Raw genomic sequence first — 22863 nt, 5'->3', positions numbered from 1 at the left:
CCTCCACTCTTATTAGCACATCTTACCCTCATATATAAATCTAGCCTACTCTAAAAAAAAGTCATTTTGAATCAATCTTAATCTAATAATTAGAGGCATACATACTGTCAACAGGAAGTGGGTTTAGTTGATATCACTTGATTATCAGTTCTCCCATCACCTACTATTGTATACCATTTTCTGTAGTGTTGTGCAATTCTTTATTCTCTTCCCCATTGTTCTTCATCTTTGTATCAAGCCATAAATAATTTTCATATGAAAGAATATCATTTGTTTGAGCTTTTATGATGGGGAACCTTAATATAACTCAAATACTTCCTTAATTATCTAACAAGTAATGAATGCAAAGATCTATAAAAGTTAATTTCAATTTTCAGAAGTTACATGAAATCTCTTATTCTCATGGTTACAAGTCACTCCAATCCTTGTCAGTTCCATTCCTTCTCCTATTGATAGAGTCACACATTCAACTCCTCTCTTCTCTCTAACAACTTCACCAAAACCAGCTCCATTTCCTTTCCTCACAAGATTAGTCACCACTACAACAGACCCTCTTGGATTCACATCAATAATTTGAAACAATCTCAAGTGATCTTTAAATTTACAGTCAATAACAGCAAAATCAATTTTCTTTAACTTTATGATAACCTCACAAGGATTTCCATGCATAAACTCAACCACATCTTCTAGATCATAGCAAGAAAGCTGAGCTTTGCAGTTTTCTATGTCTTCTTGTTGATCAAGAAAACAAATGAACCGACCTTCGCAATACTTTGTAGCCACAGCTAGTGCAATTGTTAATGGGTTCACTCCTTCATTTGAGAGAACTTGTACCATTACTTTAGCTTGATTTCCTGCTGCCAAAGCTGATAAGAACTCCATGCATTGAGGTTGAATAAGTTTTGTTGTGCCAAGAGTGCAATCTTGACCATATTGGATCTTAGACTGCCAAAGAAATCATAATAAGAAATATCTGAATTTTCTATAAAAAGAAGATGGGAAAGAAAAATGTTATAAATGGATTTCTTTTGGAGTTGTTCTCCATAAATTTTTTTTTTCCCCTTTTTGCATTTCTTTTAGAATCCAAAAAACATAATACAAAGCATATTAAAATTTACATAATATATATATCACTTTTTTTGTTTGCAATATTTGTTATACAAGGAAATTAATTGAGTTGTTATATATATAAGGGGCTTTTAAAGAAAGAGGAATATTTAAAGAAGAAAAAAAAGGGGATTTGAGAATTTACCAGTTGAAGTGTATGCAGGTAAGCTTTCATGGCATGTTGAGGAGACCACTTCATTGTACAAAAGGAGATGGGTATAAAAGAAACGCTACAAAATAGATGAGAAACCAAGTCAACTTATGGTTTTGGGACGTAGTTGAAGCCATATTTATAGCATTTGGAAGATTGGTTTTGAGTTTAGGAATTTCAAGAAAGCCCATTTCCATCCAACGATATCATGAAAAATGGCTTAGGAGAAGATCTAGAATGATCTGATTTTCTTGTTGGTGCAAGTGGAGACCACGTGAGAACACTTTCATGTGACTGATGCCACCAAAAATTTTGAGTGGCCCTCGGTTTCTAGGACGTGTGTAGCAGGTTTCATTGGTTGTTTGGTAGAGAAGCCGGTGGGAGGCACGTGAAGAAGAGATGGCTTTTAACGAGGTCAGCATCACCTATCGAGCCTATCTGATTCATGGAAACACTTGTCCTTCTCAGAAAAGGTTAGATGGTCTAACCTGATTTCTTTGGTTAGGTTGTTTATGGAGGTATGGCTAACTATCTTGTCGTAGTTACGGTATCAGTCTTTGGGGATGTGATTAGATATGTTTTACTATCATGTTGTGTATGTGAAATCTCTTATGCCACTTATTGTGTGAATGAAAAACTATGTCAAGCAAAGCTTTAATCTACACATATTAATGCAAAAATATAAAAAATAAAACAAATCACATACAAAGATACATAAAATTTTTCTACAGTTCAACCAACTATATCTACCTTTACGGATGAGAGGGAATATTTTACTATACAATAAATAATATTACAAATAACAAAAATGGTAAATTAATTTAGTGGTTTCCATAACACCGTATATGTTCTAACTCTTTGTATCTCTAGTTTGAATCTTAAACCTTTTTACTTCACTAGATGTCTCTTACTCTTTGTATCTTTGGTTTGAACCTTAAACCCTTTTACTTCACTTGATGTCTCTTATTCTTCCTCACAATTATAATGTAAACCCTATGTCCTCTTACTCCATCGAGTATCACTCACTCTTCTTTGCATTTCTATCCACCATATATAGTCTTCGCAAGCTCATATCTCTCTCATAACTTTCTTTCCATATGATCACTAGAATATTTATGGAGGTATTCTTTCTAGTTTTCCTTATCCTATGAGAAATCTAATTATAATCACTTATAAACTTTAAAAAAATATTCTATATAATATTCCTTCTACAAAAGAAATGTATTTTAATTGCAAATTTGAGACACTTCTTAATAGTCTCCACTAGTCTCCACCTTGAATCAAATTTTATTAAGTCAATCTTCCATCTTGCCATAATATACAATTTCCTTATGCGTCTCACTCTCCTTGTGCGTAATGGTTTCCTTTCTGCATTACAGTCAAGAGGAACACAAACAGTTATGTAAAAGAAGATAAAAATTGGGGAGAACTAAAAATTTATTGTCTTACACCACTCTCTTTTTCTAATATATGATATCTTATTAATTAAATAGAAATTCCTAATAACAAAATATAGAAGCCTTCCGGGGCTTGATTACTCAAATATAGAAATAAAAGCAACAACTCAAAATAAAATATTTAATTTCTTTGACTTTTAAAGGGTAAATAAAATTCAAAACTTTTAGAAACTTTTAAAATCAAATTTAACTTTTCAAGAAGTCATATCAATTAATTGCTAGAGATACCTACATGTCATTCCAAGTAACTTCTACAGCATTGCATTTTCACCGCCTATGCCAAGATTTGGAAATTGTTCATACAATGGCATATAGAGAAGTGTTGAATAATAAGAAATGAAAATATGAAAAAAGAAGAGAAAAGAAAAGAAAAGAAAAAGAAAGAAGTGTTTTAACTTACTCGAGGTTTTGAAGTAACTAAGTGCGTGTACTTGACCTCTACGTTGTAGTCTTTGATACATACTTGTGAGGGTAAATGTCCAATTATTGTTGATGCATATCATGACAATTCTCCTACGTAGCCTATTCAGGTACCCACTTCACAATGTAAATAGAGAGATTGCCCTTAGTATGCGAAGGGAAGTGATAGTTTGATCATTTTTTCATAAAATTATTTGATTAAAAGGAATAAAATAATTTCTAATTTATAAATTTAACACCTCTCATAATTGAATTTAAAAAATAACTCATTTTTAATATAAATGTCCTCCAACTTTTGATTATTTTTAAAAGAAAAAGTTACATTTACAAGAAGAAGTGATGGTATTTTTGTCAAAAATAAGTCATTTTGTAGGTTGAAAAATGTGCAACATTGGATTTACAAATTTGGGATTATCCCATCCCTTTTAATCAAATAACCCTTCTTTATATTCATTTATTGATTTTTACTGATATTTGGTTATAAGACCTAAAATACTTTTGAAATTGGAAGAATGATCACTCTTGCTTATTTTTCCAAAAAATTAAAACAAATACCTATTTTTAGACCTTTTTACCCTTCTTTATTTCCTCAAAATATCATTTCTCTCTCATTCCTAATTTGTTTCTCTTTCATTGCTCATACCCAATTCTTTATTTTATTTTTTATTTTTTTAGGTTTAGACTCTCTCTTTTCTAATGAAATTCAAGCTCATAACAAAGATCGGTGAACAAAGATTAGTCACAACTCTCTCATATTTCTTTCATCTTCAAGATCCTTCACATTCATCTTTCTTTTTTATTTTTTGCTAGAGGTTCTTCAAATTTTTAGGGTTTTACAGTTATTTCAAGTTAGGATTTTTTGTAATTGTTTTTTGTTGGGGTTTGTAGTTGTTTTTTGTTAAAGTTTTTTGGTATTGCTTTTTGTTAGTACTTTTTATGGTTGTTTTTTGTTTGGATTTTTTAAAATTATTTTTGTTGGAGTTTTTTGCAATTGTGTTTTTTGTTTTTTGTTTTTTTTTTTTTTTCCATTTTTGAAGATGCATGAGATCAAATGGAAAGTTGTTGCTAGTTATATCTCAAATCCAACTTTGTTTTTAGCCAGCCCTAGGGTCCAACATTTCAGTCTAGATGAACATTCTAATTATGATTTGTAAATAAAATGGAAACTTAACCTCAGTTAAACTCTTTTTAAATGAAATTTAACCATAGTATAGTTTATAATTAAATTCTTTGTAGATGAAATGAAAACCTAACCATAGTGTAGTTCATATTAACATTATAATTGGGAACCTAACCTTAAATATGTTTTTTTTTTTGTAAACTAAGCTTAACTCTAGTGTAATTCAAGTGATATCCTTAATGGAAAGCTAACCTTAGTGGGGAAAAAAAAAGTATCAAATCATTTTGATCCATGTATCCAAATAGCCCTTAATTTTTTTATTAATATATATATATATAGGGGTTGCATATCTTTGCAGTATCAAATCAAAAGATCTAGTGCCATATTTTATTAGTCCATGATTTGTCCAGCTATTATCTTGTTAACCTAACCACACACTCACACAAGCAAAAAATAAAAAAAGTAAAAAGAGATTTTTAATGTGGCTTGGCATTCAATGTAATCCTTATATCTACGAAGTGCACCAACACTCAAAAATCCACTAATTAAACGAAAAAGTTACAATGGTGAAAGCTCTTACTTTTTGAAAGGAAAGGGTTATACAATGATGAAGACTTTCACTTTTCTCTCGATTGCAACTACACTCTCTAAAAACAAAACCCTTAGTCCTAAAAGGGACTAATTTTTTATAAAAAAAAAAACTTCTAGTTAGACCCCAACACCCCTATGAAACGCAACAAGACTAATTTAAGCTTCACAATCGAACATATCTAACTAAAGAATAACTCCTATAAATAAGGCCAAAGATAAAAAAAAAAAAATGAAGAGATAAGGTTTTCCTTCATTAATCTCACCTCTCCCATTCCAAACCCCACTTCTTGGTTATCCGTTTGATAACCTATTGTAGTATGTGGCTCATATTGAGTGAAAGACATATGGAGAAGAAAGAGCAAATGCTGGAGTGGAACGGAGTGAAACGAGGGGAATGTAGCACACTGAGTGGAACGATGACATTTGCCATTCAAGCTTGTATTTTTATTGTTAAGGACAAACGATAGGTTGGGAGGTATGGGGGGACGGTTCAGGGGTATTTTTGAAAATTTTCAATACCTAAGGGTTAGTATAAATTAATACCCTTTCTTGTAACCCTAATTTTAGTAGTAGTGAAAGTCTTCAACCCTTCTCCAATGGACGTAGGGATTCTTCTGAACTACGTTAAACTTGTGTGTTTTATTTTTCTTTGTTTTCTCTAATTTCTTTATTAGGAATAACAACATAACCTTCTAACGCTACATTACCTTTGAATCTTCTAACCCTCTCTCATTTCTTATTCAAACTTGAATCTTCCTTCATTTACACGACCACCTCTAATAAAGAACATTTTTCATTTACATAATTGATCTCCTCTAATTGAGAATATTCTTCTATGAAGAAATTAATATCAATACAATTTAGTTTACACCACTCAATAATCCTCTTTTGGACCTACTATCTCATTGACATCATATAAATTCAATTATATTTTGACATCATTATTACGCAACAATCCTTTTCTTGCCATCTCTTGAACAATTTTCAATCGATCCGTAATGTTTCAAACTCATTTCCATTTATTAAACTTAGATGTAGTTTGTTTTAAACTCGTGTCTTTTGAGTAGTATTTTAAGCTACGGAGAAGGGGCTCCTTAGGGCCTCCCTTGTGCCCATAAAATGACCCTCAAGACTAAGGTGTTTGTTAATAAATTAAACTTGTAAATTTATTCTCTCTATTTTTAAATTAGAATATTTTGCCCTAATGCTTAGAAATTAGAGTTTAGGGGCTCCTTGAGTGTATTTCAAGTGCTTGATGGTTAAAATCTATTTTGATTTCAGACAATCATCATGAACCTCTTAATACGATGATTTGGCAAGTAAATAGGTAGTGATTGGGTTTTAAAGATTTCACATGAAGATCTAATTCACAAGTATAAGACATTAGGTTTCAATAAAATATGTTTATGTAGCAAATTCTCTGTTTGAGAGTATCATAGATAATCGTAGTTATGTTAAATTTACGATTATTTTATGAGAAGAAAGGAGCTCAAGAAATCCCTCAATCCTCAACTATCTTGTAGGCCTTTTTAATTTAATTTTAGTCCAATTCATCAAGTTTCCCTGTTTTCAACACAATTTTTAGCAATCCTTTTTGAATTAAAAATGTTTGTTTAAAAATTTTCACTCATTTTCCAAATATTTTTCATCTCTCCTTCACCATGAGGTCATCCCCCCTACCTCAATAATTAATCCCTCACTCTTATTATTATTATTATTACCAAGGAGCCTTCCATGGCTAAGCTCTTAGGTATCATAGCATACTAGGCTTTTGAATTGGGCTTATTTTTGGGCTTTGAATTACTCGTTTTCCTTGCAAGAATTCCCTAAAAGGGAAATCAAGGAAGAGAGTTGGAATTACCTTTGATAAATTCAATTTTAAAATAAAAAATATTTTGAACATCTTTTTGGTGAATTTCTTTAGTTCTTTTGCAATCTATTCTCAAAAGGATGTTAAAAAAATCCTCTTAAAATTTTTGAATGCAAAGAACAATAGCCAGAATTTCATTTTTGATACCCGAATAGTTTTCTTGGGGTCCACTCCATGTACTACAATGAAAATGGACAATGGAAATTTGATTAAGAAAAATTTGTTTGAGAATTCCTCCATATCCTATATTTGAGGCATCTATTTCTAAACAGTACTTTAATAATTTTCAAAACAATTTATTTTAAAAATATATAGTTCTAAAAATAATTTTTTTAATTAGATTCTTTCTATAAGATTTACTTTCTATATATTCCCTAAAAGATAAGAAATAATTCTCTTTGCTGTCAATCAATCCAAAGCATTCCCTAAAATATAGAAAATAATTCTATTTCTTGTCAATCAACCCCATTCTGTAATTTTGTTAGAAACCAAATGATGATGGTATCTAAGGCAATCTAATTGTATAGAACTCCAACGGTCACGTACCTGCAAACATCCTATCTTCTCTTCTCTTCTCTTAAACGTTAGTTTACCCGTTTTCCAAAAACCAAGTGAAGAATATTCAAGAGAGATCTTATATATCGAGTTTAAGTTCAAAATAATCCATTGGTAGAAAAAAAATGGCAAGAATAGTACCCATCTCAAAATATTTGTCAAACTAATCTTTTTGCATCTACGTAAACATCTACATGGATTTTTTTTTTTAAGTATGTAAAACCACCGTTGGTTACTATGGTTTTAAAAGTTTCATAAATATCCTTAAAACCACAGTCTGTGACTGTGGTTTTACAATTTTCCTTATTACCACAGTTAGTAATTGTAGTTTCAAAATTATTTTTAGTTCATTCATGTTTTAATAGTATTATGATTTTAATATTATTTTTAAAATATTTTTTGATCATAATAACCATAAACCACCGTTATTAAGGAGTAACCTAAAATCATAATTATTAATATTAATTTTTATATGAAAATATAAAATTTTAAAATAATATAAATAATTTATTTAATTATTTTAAAATTTAAAAATAATATGAAAAAATAATTTTCTTTAATTCATATGTGATAAAATTCATAAAACAAATAAATATTTTATTTACCATAAATATATAAATTTTTATGGGAATGCAGACAAAATTATTTTCTCAAAATTTCAAGGAAAATATGAAAAAATGAAGATAATATATATATAATTTTAAAACAGTCGTAAAGAAAAAATTTATTAAGGATAATTTGTAAAAAAAAAAAAAGTAATTTTAAACCAACAATGGAAAATTATAAGAAAATTTGAAAATATCCTTAAAAATCACTATCATAGACTATGGTTTTACAAATTTTTTTAAAACCACAGTTACTAACTGTGGAGTTTCACAAATATCTTTAAGGGGAACTCATGTAACCATACATCAACTAAAAAAATATGAGATTTTAAAACTTTGCTTTTTTATTTTTAATTTTAGTGTAAATTATGGATGTACCAAAATTTCTTAACGATGTACCAGATTTTCTTAAAGTTCTTTTTGGAGTGGGAAAAATTTCTTACAATTTTTCACTATCAGTTTAAATTTTTTTTATTTACAAATTATCCTTAATAAATTTTTTCTTTACAACTGTTTTAAAATTATATATATATTATCTTTATTTGTTCATATTTTCCTTAAAATTTTGAGAAAATAATTTCGCCTGCATTTCCATAAAAATTTATATATTTATGGTAAATAAAATATTTATTTGTTTTATGAATTTTATCACATATGAATTAAAGAAAATTATTTTTTCATATTATTTTTAAATTTTAAAATAACTAAATAAATTATTTATATTATTTTAAAATTTTATATTTTCGTATAAAAATTAATGCCCATGATTATGATTTTAGGTTATTCCTTAATAAAAGTGGTTTTATGGTTATTATGGTAAAAAGTATTTTAAAAATAATATTAAAATCATAATATCATTAAAACATAGATGAATTAAAAATAATTTCTGAAACTTGTAAAACCACAATCACCAATGGTGGTTTTAAAGAAAATTGTAAAACCATAGTCACAAACTGTGGTTTTAAGGATATTTTTTGAAAATTTTAAAATCACAGTCACCAACGGTGGTTTTACACACTTAAAAAAAAATCCATGTAGATGCTTACGTGGATGCAAAAAGATTAGTTTGACAAATATTTTGAGATGAGTACTATTCTTGCCATTTTTGTCTACCAATGGACTATATTGGACTTAAACTCTTATATATCTCTCACCAAAAAGGAAACTCTCAACAAATAAGGGAACTCCCAGAACCAGAAAAAGGGAAACTTCAAATTTCAAACACTTTCTAATTCTCGCTTCTCTCATACAAAATTAATTACCCTACAAAATCGTAGTTTCAGTCTCTCATCCACGATGAAATCCAACACCCTCTTCTGCAACTTGTCCTTTTACGGTCTTCATTCGACATCTGAAGCCATTGGAGTGATGGAAATCCGCGTCAAATACTGATATCAGCTGGTAATAGGCACAGACATGATGGAAGCGGCGGAGATGCTGGCAGAGGATGTTGTGAGTCCCGAAGTCGTCGGAGTGTTTGGAGTGCTGGTGCATGTGTTTCATCTGCCCCAACTGCGCCAACTCTATGTATTTAACATTCTGGCCAGCTTGAACCTTGGGAGCACCGTCTTGAAATACGTGACACCCAGAACAACCTCGTTTGCGGAGGAGGTGGTGGAGAGGAGTGGGGGCGATGGGTTTTGGAAGGTGGTGGAGGTGGAGGTGGATGTGTGCGCAGTTGATAGAAAGGATGGCGTTGATTTGAGGACGTGGGTGGAGAGAGATGGAGGGTGGAGATAAAGAAGATTATGGTGATGAAGATGAAGACCGTGATAGACTTGCTGTTGATGAAGATGGTATGGAGATGAGTCCAGTAGACGAAGAAGGAGTGAATACTAGTGACGATGGTGGAGATGAAGGTGCATCATGCCCATTATATTCTGGATTGCTTCATGTAAAATTCTCTCTCATAACAATTATATTTTTAATACAAATTATGTTACAAACTAAATGTGATGACCAATTCCGTTCCATCTAATACATTAAATGAGATATAACTAATAAATGGAGTGGATTAAATTAATGTGGTTGTAAAGAGTTGAAAAATTAAAAATCATTTATTATAATGATAGAATGTAATTAGCCTAGTAAAATTAAAGCCATAAAGTGCAGTATTTTTAAAATTTTAATTTAATTGGTTGAGTGATAAATGAAAGATAAGAAATTGAAAATATAGAAGTTTTGATATAAATAAATGAATAGATAAAATAAACTTGAATTTATTTTTAGGAATTATAAAATTATTGATATGCACATAGAAAGGTTGGAATTAATAAGGACAAGAATTTAAAATAAGTTTAAAGGCCTGAAATGTTGGGATTATTTGATTATGTTTGGAAGATAGAGTTCAATCTAGGAAGATTTATTAGTGATCCATACTATTTAAAAGAATATAAATTATTTATGGAAAAATGAAATGGTTATAATTTAAATTGCAATAATTTCAGCTTCATTATATGTTCAGTGTTACATTTTATGTGTTTAAAATATTTGTTGTATATTAGTGGGTACTACTGATATGAGTTGATATTAGGTAATGATATCATATTGCATTAATTTTGTATCCATGGTTATATGGAAAAAGATTTTAAAAAATGAAAAAAAAAATAGTTGTATAAAATGATAATGAAAGACCCCAAAGAGTGTAGTTTAGAAAAGGAATGAGGTTCTTGCGTAAAAAAATAAAAATAAAATAAAAGTTTACCTTGAAAAGACTTAAAAAGAGGGATATATTTGAATACAAATGCATATATGTAAAAGATAGAAAACAATAATACATGATTTGATTTACTTGATTATGTGTGCAAGAAATTGCATAATAAGTATTAGATGTTATTAATATATTTAGTTACTATATTAGACTTATATATTTAGTTACTATATATTTTATAATACACCAAGGAAATAATGAAAGTTTTTGAGGCAAGAAAAAATAGGTAGACAAATAAATGCAGGTGTTCTCTTACTCATAAATGAAGTGGAACTCTCAATTTATAAGTTTCTAACCTTGAAAGCCAAAAAGCTGCCTCGATCGGTTGAGTTGGGGGCCAACTGGTTGACTATCTATTGGACAATAAATGCATGGCAGGTGATCGTTAAACCTCGATTGGGAAGGCATATCCCTAAATCGGGAATGCAAGTCTACTGGAAGAGAGAAGATTTTTTGTATCTCTCAACCGGACCTTGATTGGGAAGGTGTAACCGATCGATCGATACCCTAACCAGCTGAGTCAATTGGCCAGTGCCTTAGCAAATTCACCATTTTTGAACCAAAAACCTATCTTTTTCTATTATTTTCTCTTCTAACACTTAGGCAAGGGCTTTAGGTAAATTAATATGTCAGTTTTGAAATGATTTACCTAAGGTTTATTTGATAAAACTCGAGTTTTGATGGAAATGTAACTTAAATGCATAAACCGAGTTTTTTAAAGATACATGAAAAGATATGAAAATCTTAAGTACACCCATGTATTCATCTAACATATGTTTCCTATGATTAAAGGTCTTCCAGTTGTCTTGATCTTACATCCATTGGGTCCTTTGATGAATTTCCAAACTAACACCTAAAATTCTTTATAATTTAAACCAATTAACAACTTAACCATGGTTTGTTATCATCAAAACGTGATTAGGAGAACCCATGGGGTAACAACTTCTATCTCACTTTCCTTGATGGTTTAGTTTTGTCTTCTTTTTATTCTTCTCTCTCTCTTTACTACTTCTTTGAGAATGTACCTTTTTTATTCCTACTTAGTCTCTCATTGTCTCTAAGTCTAAATTTATTCACATTTCTCATTGATCCTTTCTTGGATGATACATTTGGTTTTCACATAGATATTGATACTTTGGTTTTTTATTTTTATGTTCCTTCCTTTCCTCCTACAATTGCTCCTAGAAGTTGTTCTTGATTTTTTTTTTTTTTTTTTTTTTTTTTTGCAGCAAGTTTTGGATGAAGAACCTTTTGCTTTGCATAAGATTGATACTTGGTATTTGGTACTTTAATTAAGCGGTACAAGGCTCGATTGGTTGTGAAGAGATTTTCTCAACAATATGGTAGTAAAGTTGTTTACCTAGTCACACTCGCTTTCACATTTTTTATTTTAAGTTGACAAACTCTTGATGTTTCTTGCAGCTTCATCATAAGTTTTTGGGAGAAAGTTAGAACTTATTAATATATTTAGTTACTATATTAAAATTATATATTTAGTTACTATATATTTATTTATTTACTTACTATATTAGAATTATTTTCTTTCTTTTTAAAAGTAAGGGTAAATTAGTCTTTATTTTCTTTTTATTAGGCCTATTTAAATTATAATGGTGTTGTATTGTTTTTAAGAGAATTTATAATGAGAAATCTTAAATTTTCTTTTCTCTCTTTTTCTCTTTGAATCTATTTTGGATTTCAACAATAACAATATCAAATACATGTTTGAATATGATATTGGAGGATGAAATAAATAATTTATTTTGTGTAAAAAAATTGAAAATATTAATATGATATACGATTGTGATAGACAAATCACAATCTAGGTTCATTTAATTTTGCATGGCTGAAGTTTATTTTATATATATACACTACAAGAAAAAAGGGAATTAATGACGCTTTTTAAGCGTTATTAAAAGTATAAGATGACGCTTCTCTAAAGCGTTCTCATCTCCCCTGTCATTGTAGGTTTTAGTCAATAATGACACTTTTAGGAAGCGTCATATTTGATTGATACTTTCAATGACACTTAAAGAAGTGCCATCTTTGAGTAGTTTTTACTAAAATAATTTTTATAAAATTGTCATTGTTGACACTCCTACGGGCGTCATCTTTGGATTATTTTTCAATGACACTTAATAGAAGCATCATCTTTAAGCATTTTATTTTAATAATAATATTGCTATTATGTTTTTAAAATAATGAATTTCCTATATAATTAAATAAAAGCAAAAGCAATTATAAATCATAAAATTAAATTGAATTGTACAAATTAAAATATCTCCAAATATTAATATTCAATGGCTTAGTTTGAATAATTAGTATAATTACTTGTATAAAAATTATAAATTTGTTCATTAGATCAAAATATTTCAATGAGAATTTTTAAATCCAATAGAAGAATAAATACCGGTGCAATAACTACAAAAAGAAACCATCATCAACAAATGCCTAGTTAAACCTCCTAATGATTTAAATGATATCATCTTCATGATTTTCAGTATTGCTTCATTGTAATAATTTCCCTTCTTCTTGTAAGCCAATTTCCTTTGCAAGCTGCAAATAAAAAAATATAAAACTTTTAATTTATACATATAACAACCAATATAATTGAAACAAAGAGGATATAAGAATAGAAAATAATCTAACACGTTAATTAGCTTTTGTTCAAGTAAAGCAATAAAACAAACATACTAATATTCTTCTTATTGGATCAAAGGTAAAAAGTTTTACTAGAGTATATAAATTATTAGTGTTAAAAAATACTGCTACTAAGTAAGATAATTATCTCAATTATTAAGTGTACAACCACATGAATATGTCTTAGTTCCCTTAATTATTGAAAATATCCATTTTAAAATGATTTATACTATGTTGATAGTGAAGAAAAATGAATCTTCATTTACCTTGTCATTGGCATCATCCCCATCAAAGTCTTCTTCATTAGGCTCTTGCTTCAGAGAGGTTATCAATAAAATTAGAGTAATATAAAGCAAAAGAGGTTAATTAAAAAAAAATAAAAATAAACATTGATAGATTTACCTTTTCACAAAATAGCTATATTTTAAGATGCCTTAAAAATTAAAAGAGATTGTTTATGTAGCTCACCCATGTAAAGTTATTCCATTCATGTTTAAAGAGAGGTGAATTAAAAAAAACCAAAAAATAAAGATTGACATGTTTACCTTTATTCACAAGATAACTATATTCTAAAATTCCTTAAAGATGCCTAAAAATTAAAAATTAACATAGATTGTTTATATAGCTCACTCATGCAAAGTTATTCAATTCATGTTCACACATGCAAATAGGTTTCAACATGCATTTATGTTCCACGACCTATGTAATACATTAATTTGCCATCAATTTTGAATTTAGGGATGTAGGCAATGGGGGGCCAATATCCCATGATTTCAAGACTTGCCAGTGTTATTGGCAGCCTTAAGGACTGAAGCTTAGGGTAGGAAACAATATATAGGTGCTGAAGAGAGATACGTTTTGGGGATCCAAGGAGGCTAAGGATTCTAGCTCATTTATTTGAAAATTAATCATAGGGGTATCTAGATTTCAAATTATATTAAAAAGGAAAAAACACTTAATTATTACCTTAATAAAAAAAATACACAAGCATTTCCACAACTACTAATGTTGCAAGTTAAAACTCGTGTGACCTTTGACTTTCAGTTGCCCTACCATCACTATAATTTTTTCTAATAAATTTTCCAACTAAACTTGAATTTGAGAGTGCTTATTATCTTATTTGTTGTCTGTCTGTAAATTCCTAGCCCCATTCCCATGGTAGTTGTGTGTATTTTATCTATAATTGTTTTGTGAATATTCCAATATACCTTTTACATATATCAAGAGTGTCATACTAACTTTCAACATAGATAAAACATCTACTTTAAAATGGAAACTAAAAGAATTTAATTACCTTTCTCATTTTGAAACTCCAAGCTCATGGCTACCCACTTGTCCTCACCAATGGCTAGAATTGTAATCCCCTTGGGGAAGCTAACATCTGGAAAGGTTAGATGCACTTTGATCTTGCCATGGAGCAAGTAACTCATTTTTTTGGTGGTCATCTTTGTGCTAAAAAATTGAAAATTTGAAAATTGAAATTTTTACTTAAAACCAAAGGAAAGTAATTAATAATGATTATATACTTTACAACCATAATGAAATTGCAATTAAACTAAAGAAAAGTAATGGCAAGCTAGCAAGCACTAACCGAGCGGGGTTAGGTGAAATCTCATTTACAAGTTTAGGATATTCAATTCCAGAGAGTTTGAGAGATGAAGTGTTTGATGGGGCTTTGGTAAAATATATTTCTACTTCACAAGAGGTAAATATTGGTTTGATACATTTTTATAGAATGTATTTAGGTTTATTTGCTTATTATTTAAGACTCTTCTTATATTACATTTGATGTTTATCAAAAAGGGCTACATAGAGTTATAAAAGAAAGAGGATATTTGTGTGGTTGTTCAACATGCAATTTCTCCAAAATAAGTTATTCATATATAATTTGATTTGTTCTCATCATTGTAGTGTTTGGCACATATTCAGGTTTATTGAACAATATCATATTTAATTAGTTTCTTACTGCCTATAAGTTTGAGCAACATGCTGATGATAGAACTAGACACCTAAATAATCACATATACTTGGAGAATGGCAAGCCAATTTATAGTATCATTAATCAATAGCTTAAGACCACCCTACTCAATGAATTACATGAAGTGATAAAACCAATAGCTTTTAGATAGATAAATGCAATATGCCGATAGAAATAAGGCAACAAATAAAAATCAAAATTCATTGCTAGTATTGAAAAACTCACAATTTATCCTTATCACTTCATCCCTAAGCCTTTTTATGGCAACTTGAATTCCACTCCATGATGCAATGAGGTAGGTTCCCTGGGATATTACTTTGTCCAGTCAAATTACTAATTAAAGGATGCAAATTAACTAAATAACTAAGGTATAGTGTTATGACATTTGGAATGTAAGTATCAACCCACTATAAGAATATTAAACTAATTTGTTTAAAAGTTGAAGTGCATCACTTGCTAAAAGGAAATAATCTTAGCCACTGTTGGTTGTTTCCGTCCATAAGTTTAACTTATATGCTATTATTATATTAGGCTAATTTTTAATTACTATATTCTAGTTAATATAATTCCTAATGGAGCAACTTCTTTAAAAAAGAAAGTATGAAAATGTGTATAGCCTTTTAGTTAAAAAAAGATATTAAATGGAAAATTTTAAAGTTAATATTAAATCAAATTAATCTCCATAAATAGAAAAATATTGTCTTGCTTTTCAAACACTATCCAAATTACCTTTCTAAGTTGATAAGATAGTCATGAATAACTTTTAAATATTAAAATCATTGAATTTTTAAATGATAAAATTTGATTTTTGAATATTAAAATCATTGAGTTCTTAAAAAAAAAAAAAAAAAAAACTTTTTCAATTAATATTTATTAACTATCATTATACAAAAAAATTCCCAAAAATAAATATTAAGACTTCAACCGGTAGGGTCTAAACTACCAAGTATTTATTATATTAAAATCATTGAATTTTTTAAATGATAAAATTTTGAAATTTGATTTTTGAATATTAAAATCATTGAGTTCTTAAATTTTTTTTTATTTTAAAAACAAGTCAATTAATATTCTTTAAATATCATCATGCAAAAAAAATTCCCAAAAATATATATTAAGAATTCAAAGTGCAAGCTACCAAGTATTTGATATAAATAAAAAAACCAACTTAGAGATAGGTTTCTACCATTCAACTTTGCCTCTCCCAATAAGACAATACAGAAAAATAGAGGATGAAAAAAAGGGATAAATATGAGTTCAATTAGCAAATAAAAGATAATGCAAATTAAAACATATAAAAACCTTGTGAGTTGATGTCTCAAAGGCTTACAGGATTGTTAGAATCCAAAATTAAAGGAATCTATTTAAGCTAAATTGTAAGCAAGAAGGTAATGCAGAACATGTCATTATCACCTGCCACATTTTTTTTGGAATACAACAACAATCATGCCTCAGTTTCACCATTTTGCTGCCTTTAGCTATTCATTTTATTGACAATCATCGAACCAATTTGAAAACAAATAAACTTGGCTACCTCCATCCCACACAAGGGGAGCTAGCTATCTGTAAAGTATCTTAAAATTTGAAGGTTTGCTCGCAATTGCTATTAGCTTAACAGTAGAGGCATCCTTTAAAAATTAGCATGAGGGAAAAACTCATCCACCCTATTAAAATGTTCATTGACGAAGATAAGGACCACGTGATAGTCAATTAGGCATTTTGTATTTCATCTTCAATCTTCCAGGGGCTGGATTAGAATGATAACCAAAATACCGAAATTCCAACCATCAGTTTCGAGTCATTCCTTCTCTTAGCCTTCATATCCTCTACTCTTAGCCTAATAAATTGAAGAAGTTCCTCTCTAATTGTAAACTTCCATTATGAATTTCTAGATCAAATATAGCCCGCCTTTGAGGAACAGTGAATTGCATTTGGGGGACAAGGAATACTCTGTTTTGAAGCTACCTTATAGCTTTTGCTCTGTTTCAGCAAACTGCTGACCTTTCACTTTTTTTTTTCCACTTAAAAAGACATAAAATGCACTGGAAATCATTCCATCTTAACCATAAATCAATTTTCCTTGAATTGGTTTCCACTTATTGATTTTTTTCTCCAGTAGACTCAGTGATATGCAATATATTTTTTTGCATAATGATGGGCTTTTGTACACAAAATTAATAGAGGGAAATGTAAAATCTAGAATCATTCCAACTAGAATCATTCCAACTGAAAACAAGAAAGACTATGATAGGGCAGTTTAGTCACAAAAATGGGATTCCATAGTTTTCAAGTCACAACCTTGAAAGTTAACCACCCAACATAGATCAAGACAACCCCCACGCAGTCAACTGGAAGCTGAGACCCAAAGCCTTATTGAAAGGCATAACACCAAAGCCCTACAAGAAGCCAAGACACCTAAAGCTTTCCTTGGATAAAACCAGTGTGCCCGACTTCTCTACGATTGGGAAAGCTTCAATGACGAATTGTTCAAAGGGTTAGGGTTCAAGAGTGGGTCTCTTGCTTTCTTAGATCCCTCTAACCCTCTTCTCAATCAACTGTAGAAAACCAATAAATCGTATATAACCAAAACAATTGCATCAACCAATTCAAGATTTAAGATTAAAATTTTTTCTATCTGATTTACGTTTCTTTTCTCCCATTTCTGGGTAACCAAACAAACCAATAAGAAAAGAAATGAGAGTACCTTCATTGTGTTGGTAACATTTTCTCATCGATTGGTTGTTGTTAGTGGCCGGCAACGTGGGTGATTTCCCTAGGTTAGGGCTCGAAGTGTTTGGAATATGAGTTATTGTATTTAGATGGGAAAAAAGAATGAAATATATATCAGTAACTTCAATGACACTTGATAAAAGTGCCAATGTTGCTCTTCATTTCAATGACACTTATAAAAGTGTGCCAAGGTTACTCTCCACTTCCTACCATGATGCTTTTTAAAGGTGTCATATTAAAAGCGCCGTTGAATCCAATATATGTATCACAAAAGCGCCAAGGTTTAAAAATATTCTATAAGCGCCAAGATTGACCCAATTCCTTGACATTTTTTTGAAGCGCCAACGAATCAAGCGTCATAACTTGCATTTTTTCTACTAGTGATATAATGTGAATAAATTATTATATCTTGTATATGGTTGCATGGTTTTGAATTAGAATTATTTTATCCTTGTATATGATTTTACGGTTGAAGCATTGTAATATACTCACTCTCCATTTTATTTTATTATATTTTATTTTTAAAATTTTAAATGCAAAAATATAATTTCTAAGCAACCATAAGCAAATCAGAGAGAGTTTTAGGAAGTGGAGGAATCACCTAAAAAAATTGTTATAACTTATGTTAAATTTTAGGCTTGTATTAATTTGGGTAATATGGATGATTGTGACTTAAACTCTATTTTATTATTTTTGTAAATGAGCTTGATAGTTAAATTTTGGGCTTGTATTAATTTGGGTAATATGGATGATTGTGACTTAAACTCTATTTTATTATTTTTGTAAATGAGCTTGATAATATTTTGATTTAAAGATTATTACAGAAATTTTGGACAATTATCTCAGGTGGAATAGGGATTAGCAGATTAATTTGCACTTGTGAGTAGATGATCCTAATTATAAAAAATTTATTTAGTTAAATCTTAGTGGAGACCCCTCATTTTGGGGGGTTCCCTTTTTCGCACCCTTTTGGGGCCACTAGCAAGAGACATTTTAAGGAGTTTTGATCCAAAATAGGACATTAAAAAAAAAAATCATAAATTAAACCTGGATTGAAACTAATGCCCAATCTAGTGTGTTTGAGTCACATAAGATTCCACATTATAAAATCGTAGTCACCAACTACGATTTTGAATTTTTTTTTATTTTTTTTAAATCAATCAAAACCGTAGTCACCAACTACGGTTTTATGATCTGTTTCAATTCCTTTCCATTTTTAGTTAGATTTCTTACCTTTTAGGGGTTTTGCCTCTCATTCATTCTTTTTTTTTTTTTTTTGCTTCATCCTTGGTTCAGGTTCTATTTTTCCAAATTTTCATTTTATTTCTTTCGTTACTGGTGTAGGTAAGATTTATGAGTTTTTTGGTTTAAGTAATTTTTTTTCTTGTAAATATGTTTAGTTCTATTTGGTTTAATTTTATTTTAGTTTGTTATTGTAGATGTGTTTGGTTATTTTATTTTATTTTCATCTTGAGCTTGGTATAAACAAAAAGGGTTTTGTTTTCATTAAAGAAAACAGATGTGGAAGGAGGGGGCCACCATGGATTTTTTTGTTAAAGATCCCAAAAATGGAGGGGACCACATTGATTGTTGTTAAGAACTCAAAAAATAAAGGAGACCACAATTGATTTTTGTTATGGGAACTAGAGAAAAAGGGCTTTGAGGTTTTTTGTTGAATTAATTTTGGTTCAAACATTTTACTTTTGTTTTTAGAAACCTGTAAGTAGATTAAATCCACTTACTTTCTTCTTTGATTAATACTCATATCTTCAAAGATAATGAGATATGATATCGAAGGGCTATCAATCTTCTAACCGAATTTTTTGAGAAAAAAAAGACAAAAAAAATCATAATGGAATTTTTTGAGAAAAAAAAGGCAAAAAGTAAATGGGGGCTAAAATTTGTGACTAGATTTAGTTTTTGAAAATCCACATAGTTGTTGGTGAGCCATTTGATTTACAGCCAGAATATCTTATAGACTTTTTGATATATTCATCATTTGTCTGACACCTTCTTCAAAAGGATTCCTTGTTTTTTGCTGATTGAGGTTACTAGATAACCCATCTTTGTAAGCTTTGTGGGAATGATAGTTGTTGCCTTATACTTTTATATACATTTTTCATGTTATTTCTACTTTAGTCTATAATTGCATAGACAAAGGTTCAGATTACAAGCAATGAAAAAATAGAATGAATTTGAAAAAAGCCCTATTATGTAGAGAAAGATAAATTCTACTGCTTGTAGTTCTTTTGTCTGACTAACCTTGTACAATGTACATTGTAATGTAATGCAATGCTTCAGTAATCATGTGTTACATTGTTTTCTTGATTTTTCAATTATAAAGGATTGAAAGTGGAATACACTAAGATAATTTGGATTGCATCATTTCAACTTGGACTCAATATATAAACTATAAGTCCGATGGTGTGTAAGCAAGCTCTTCATAACCGTTATACTAATGCTTATGTAAGACAGACTATACTTGATTATGATTTCTTGGTTTAAATTATGAAAGAGGGTAATCAATAGGGACATTAAAATGGTTTTGAAGAGTTGTCTCATTGATAGCTTATCTTTGATGAGAAGCTATAAGAAAATTTTAAATTAAGGAAGGACTTAAATTTCTTCCATCTTTTGATTATTAGATGATAAACGTTGTTTAGTGTTTCTGTTGACTCTTGAATGTTGTTTGCCGACTAATGTTCAAGGAGCCATGTTTTAACTCCTGTTTAAACTCATCCTGATGTTTCCAGCTCTGGTTCTAAGCATTAATTTGTTGTTTTGGTGTGGGTAAGAAGAGTTATTCATTTTTTTTAGTTGAATGTAGTATTCTGTATACATGCTCTATTTTTGGGTTTTCTTTGATTTGTTTATCCCATCTGTTTTGAGCCCATGGACGTCACCTGAAATGAGGTCCTGTACATCTATGTGTTATATGTTCTCTTACTTACTTTACCCTCAGTGTTCCTTCTGATTCCTTTCTTTGCTTTTATTCCTATATTTTTTGTTGTGTTTGGGGTGTTAAATATCTCATTTAGGGTTGGCCACCTTGGTTGGGGGGGAGGGGGTGTTTTTGGGAGAGCCCCATGAGAGCCATTTTCCATATGGTTAGGGATTTCCGGATGCCTGAAAAACTATATGGACCGCATTGGAAAGTCTATAGAAAAGAAACTTGAGTTCAATCATCATGAGAAAGTTGGTGTTGTGAATGCTTTGGTCGGAGCCTTTACCATGCTAACAGATGCATCCCGTTTGCTAAACTTGGAACATAACCACTATATCAATAACAGTGGTTGTAAGGATCTGTATGACACAACTAAGCATAAAAGGAGTCCCAAATCAAACCGGAAAGCTACATGCTGTCAATTTTCTTCAGATGATTCAACCCTTGCTAAAGTTTGTCGCATATGGACCAAGAATGGTAAAGTTATATGCTGTCAATTTTCTTCATATGGGAAGTGTCTAATCACTGTCAAACATGGGCTTGATCTAAGTTTGTTGGTTTGCTTGAGAAGACAATTGTTGTAATTTGAGATTAGGTTTAGTGGAAATATATTCTGAGTCACCGCTATTGGGTGTAGGATCTAAGTTGGGCAATGACCGCATGGGTGTCGTTGCTATATTTTCATGTGAGTGATTGGTTGATTCTCAAGGTCCTTATATTTGCTATCTTCCAAAACTTCTCAACTTCGGATGCTCAAGCCTCAATCAGATGCCAATCTTCACACAACCATCTTGACACTCAAAGTGGGATTTGGAGGGCACCACCATGGCAACACTTTGAAGTCAAGAATTATAAGCCACTGTGCAAAGTCTATATTTGGGTAGGAATAATGATAGAACTTTTGATCAAAGCGATTGACGTGGAGTTGACTCTTTCTATTGGGCTTATTGATTCCAATATGCCAAGCCTGTATCTTGGCTACAAGGGAGAGTTATTGATGCTAGCTCGAAAAGGAGGCACGCGCAAACATCATAGAAATGCATTTTCTGTCTTTCATTCCTATGGACAAGCGTACTGTAATTACTTACATTGATTCTAATGGTAATTGGATTCGGGCCAGCAAAGGAGTTCCTGAACAAATTCTAAATCTCCACCAAGAGAAAGAAGAAACTGTTGGAAAAGTCCATGCCATTATTGACAAGTTCGCTGAAAGGGGTCTGCGATCTCTTGGGGTTGCATATCAGGAGGTTCTAGAACAAACTAAAGAAAATCCTGAGGTCCTTGGACATTTTGTGGGTTCTTGCCCTTGTTTGATCCTCCAAGGCATGACAGTGCTGAGACCATCCGCAGGGCACTTAACCTTGGAGTTTGTGTTAAGATGATTACAGGTGATCAATTGTCAATCGCAAAGGAGATAGGTCATTCCACTAATCAACCTTCTACCAATCCACTGAACCCATCACCACACTCCCACCTTCAACTTCATTCACACTTGCCCAACCTATTGCCCATCTATTTGTTTCCTACCCACATGCACGAGAATCGTGCATGCATGACCCAACAAAACCTTTGTAAAACTTACTACCCTTCATACCCAACACACCCATCATCATGCCCATCCAATCACTCATCATCTATCATGCCCACTGCTAGCAGCTGGTTCCATCACCGAACCCACTTTCTTCGCTGTCTACAGTTCTACTTAACACCCAACCCTATAAACCCACTTATCTCACCACCTTTCCCACTCATCCCATCTCCAAACCCATTATTCTCACTATTTCTTTCACTTGAATTTCTTTCATTTCCTTCTCATGCGTGTGCAGCCCTTGCGTGCTTGTTCCCAACCTTGGTGTCTTCAATATTTGGTGGCACTTTAACTAGTGTGTTTGGGTGCAACCTGATCTTCTCCTCCATTGCCTTCCACAACAACATTTAGTGCTTCTTCATTACCGTCTTTTGGAAGTTCATTGCCTGCTTTTGGAGCTTCT

At 30.7% G+C, this 22863-nt stretch overlaps 1 protein-coding gene across 1 annotated transcript; it reads right to left on the bottom strand.

Annotated features, from left to right (window-relative positions):
• Positions 1-352: 352 nt before the first annotated feature.
• Positions 353-1413, bottom strand: LOC104882654 (uncharacterized). Its single transcript, XM_010666743.3, has 2 exons — positions 1253-1413; positions 353-945 (listed from the first exon to the last, which is right to left on the bottom strand). Exons 1-2 carry the CDS (start codon positions 1304-1306, stop codon positions 367-369), a joined length of 633 nt encoding a protein of 210 aa, XP_010665045.1. The 5' UTR covers positions 1307-1413; the 3' UTR covers positions 353-366.
• Positions 1414-22863: the final 21450 nt, after the last annotated feature.

The sequence above is a fragment of the Vitis vinifera genome, chromosome 18, assembly GCF_030704535.1.
Source record: "Vitis vinifera cultivar Pinot Noir 40024 chromosome 18, ASM3070453v1".
Classification (NCBI taxonomy): Eukaryota; Viridiplantae; Streptophyta; class Magnoliopsida; order Vitales; family Vitaceae; genus Vitis; species Vitis vinifera.
The sequence above is the reverse complement of the archived record's forward strand: the minus strand, read 5'-3'. Positions and strand labels throughout refer to the sequence as shown.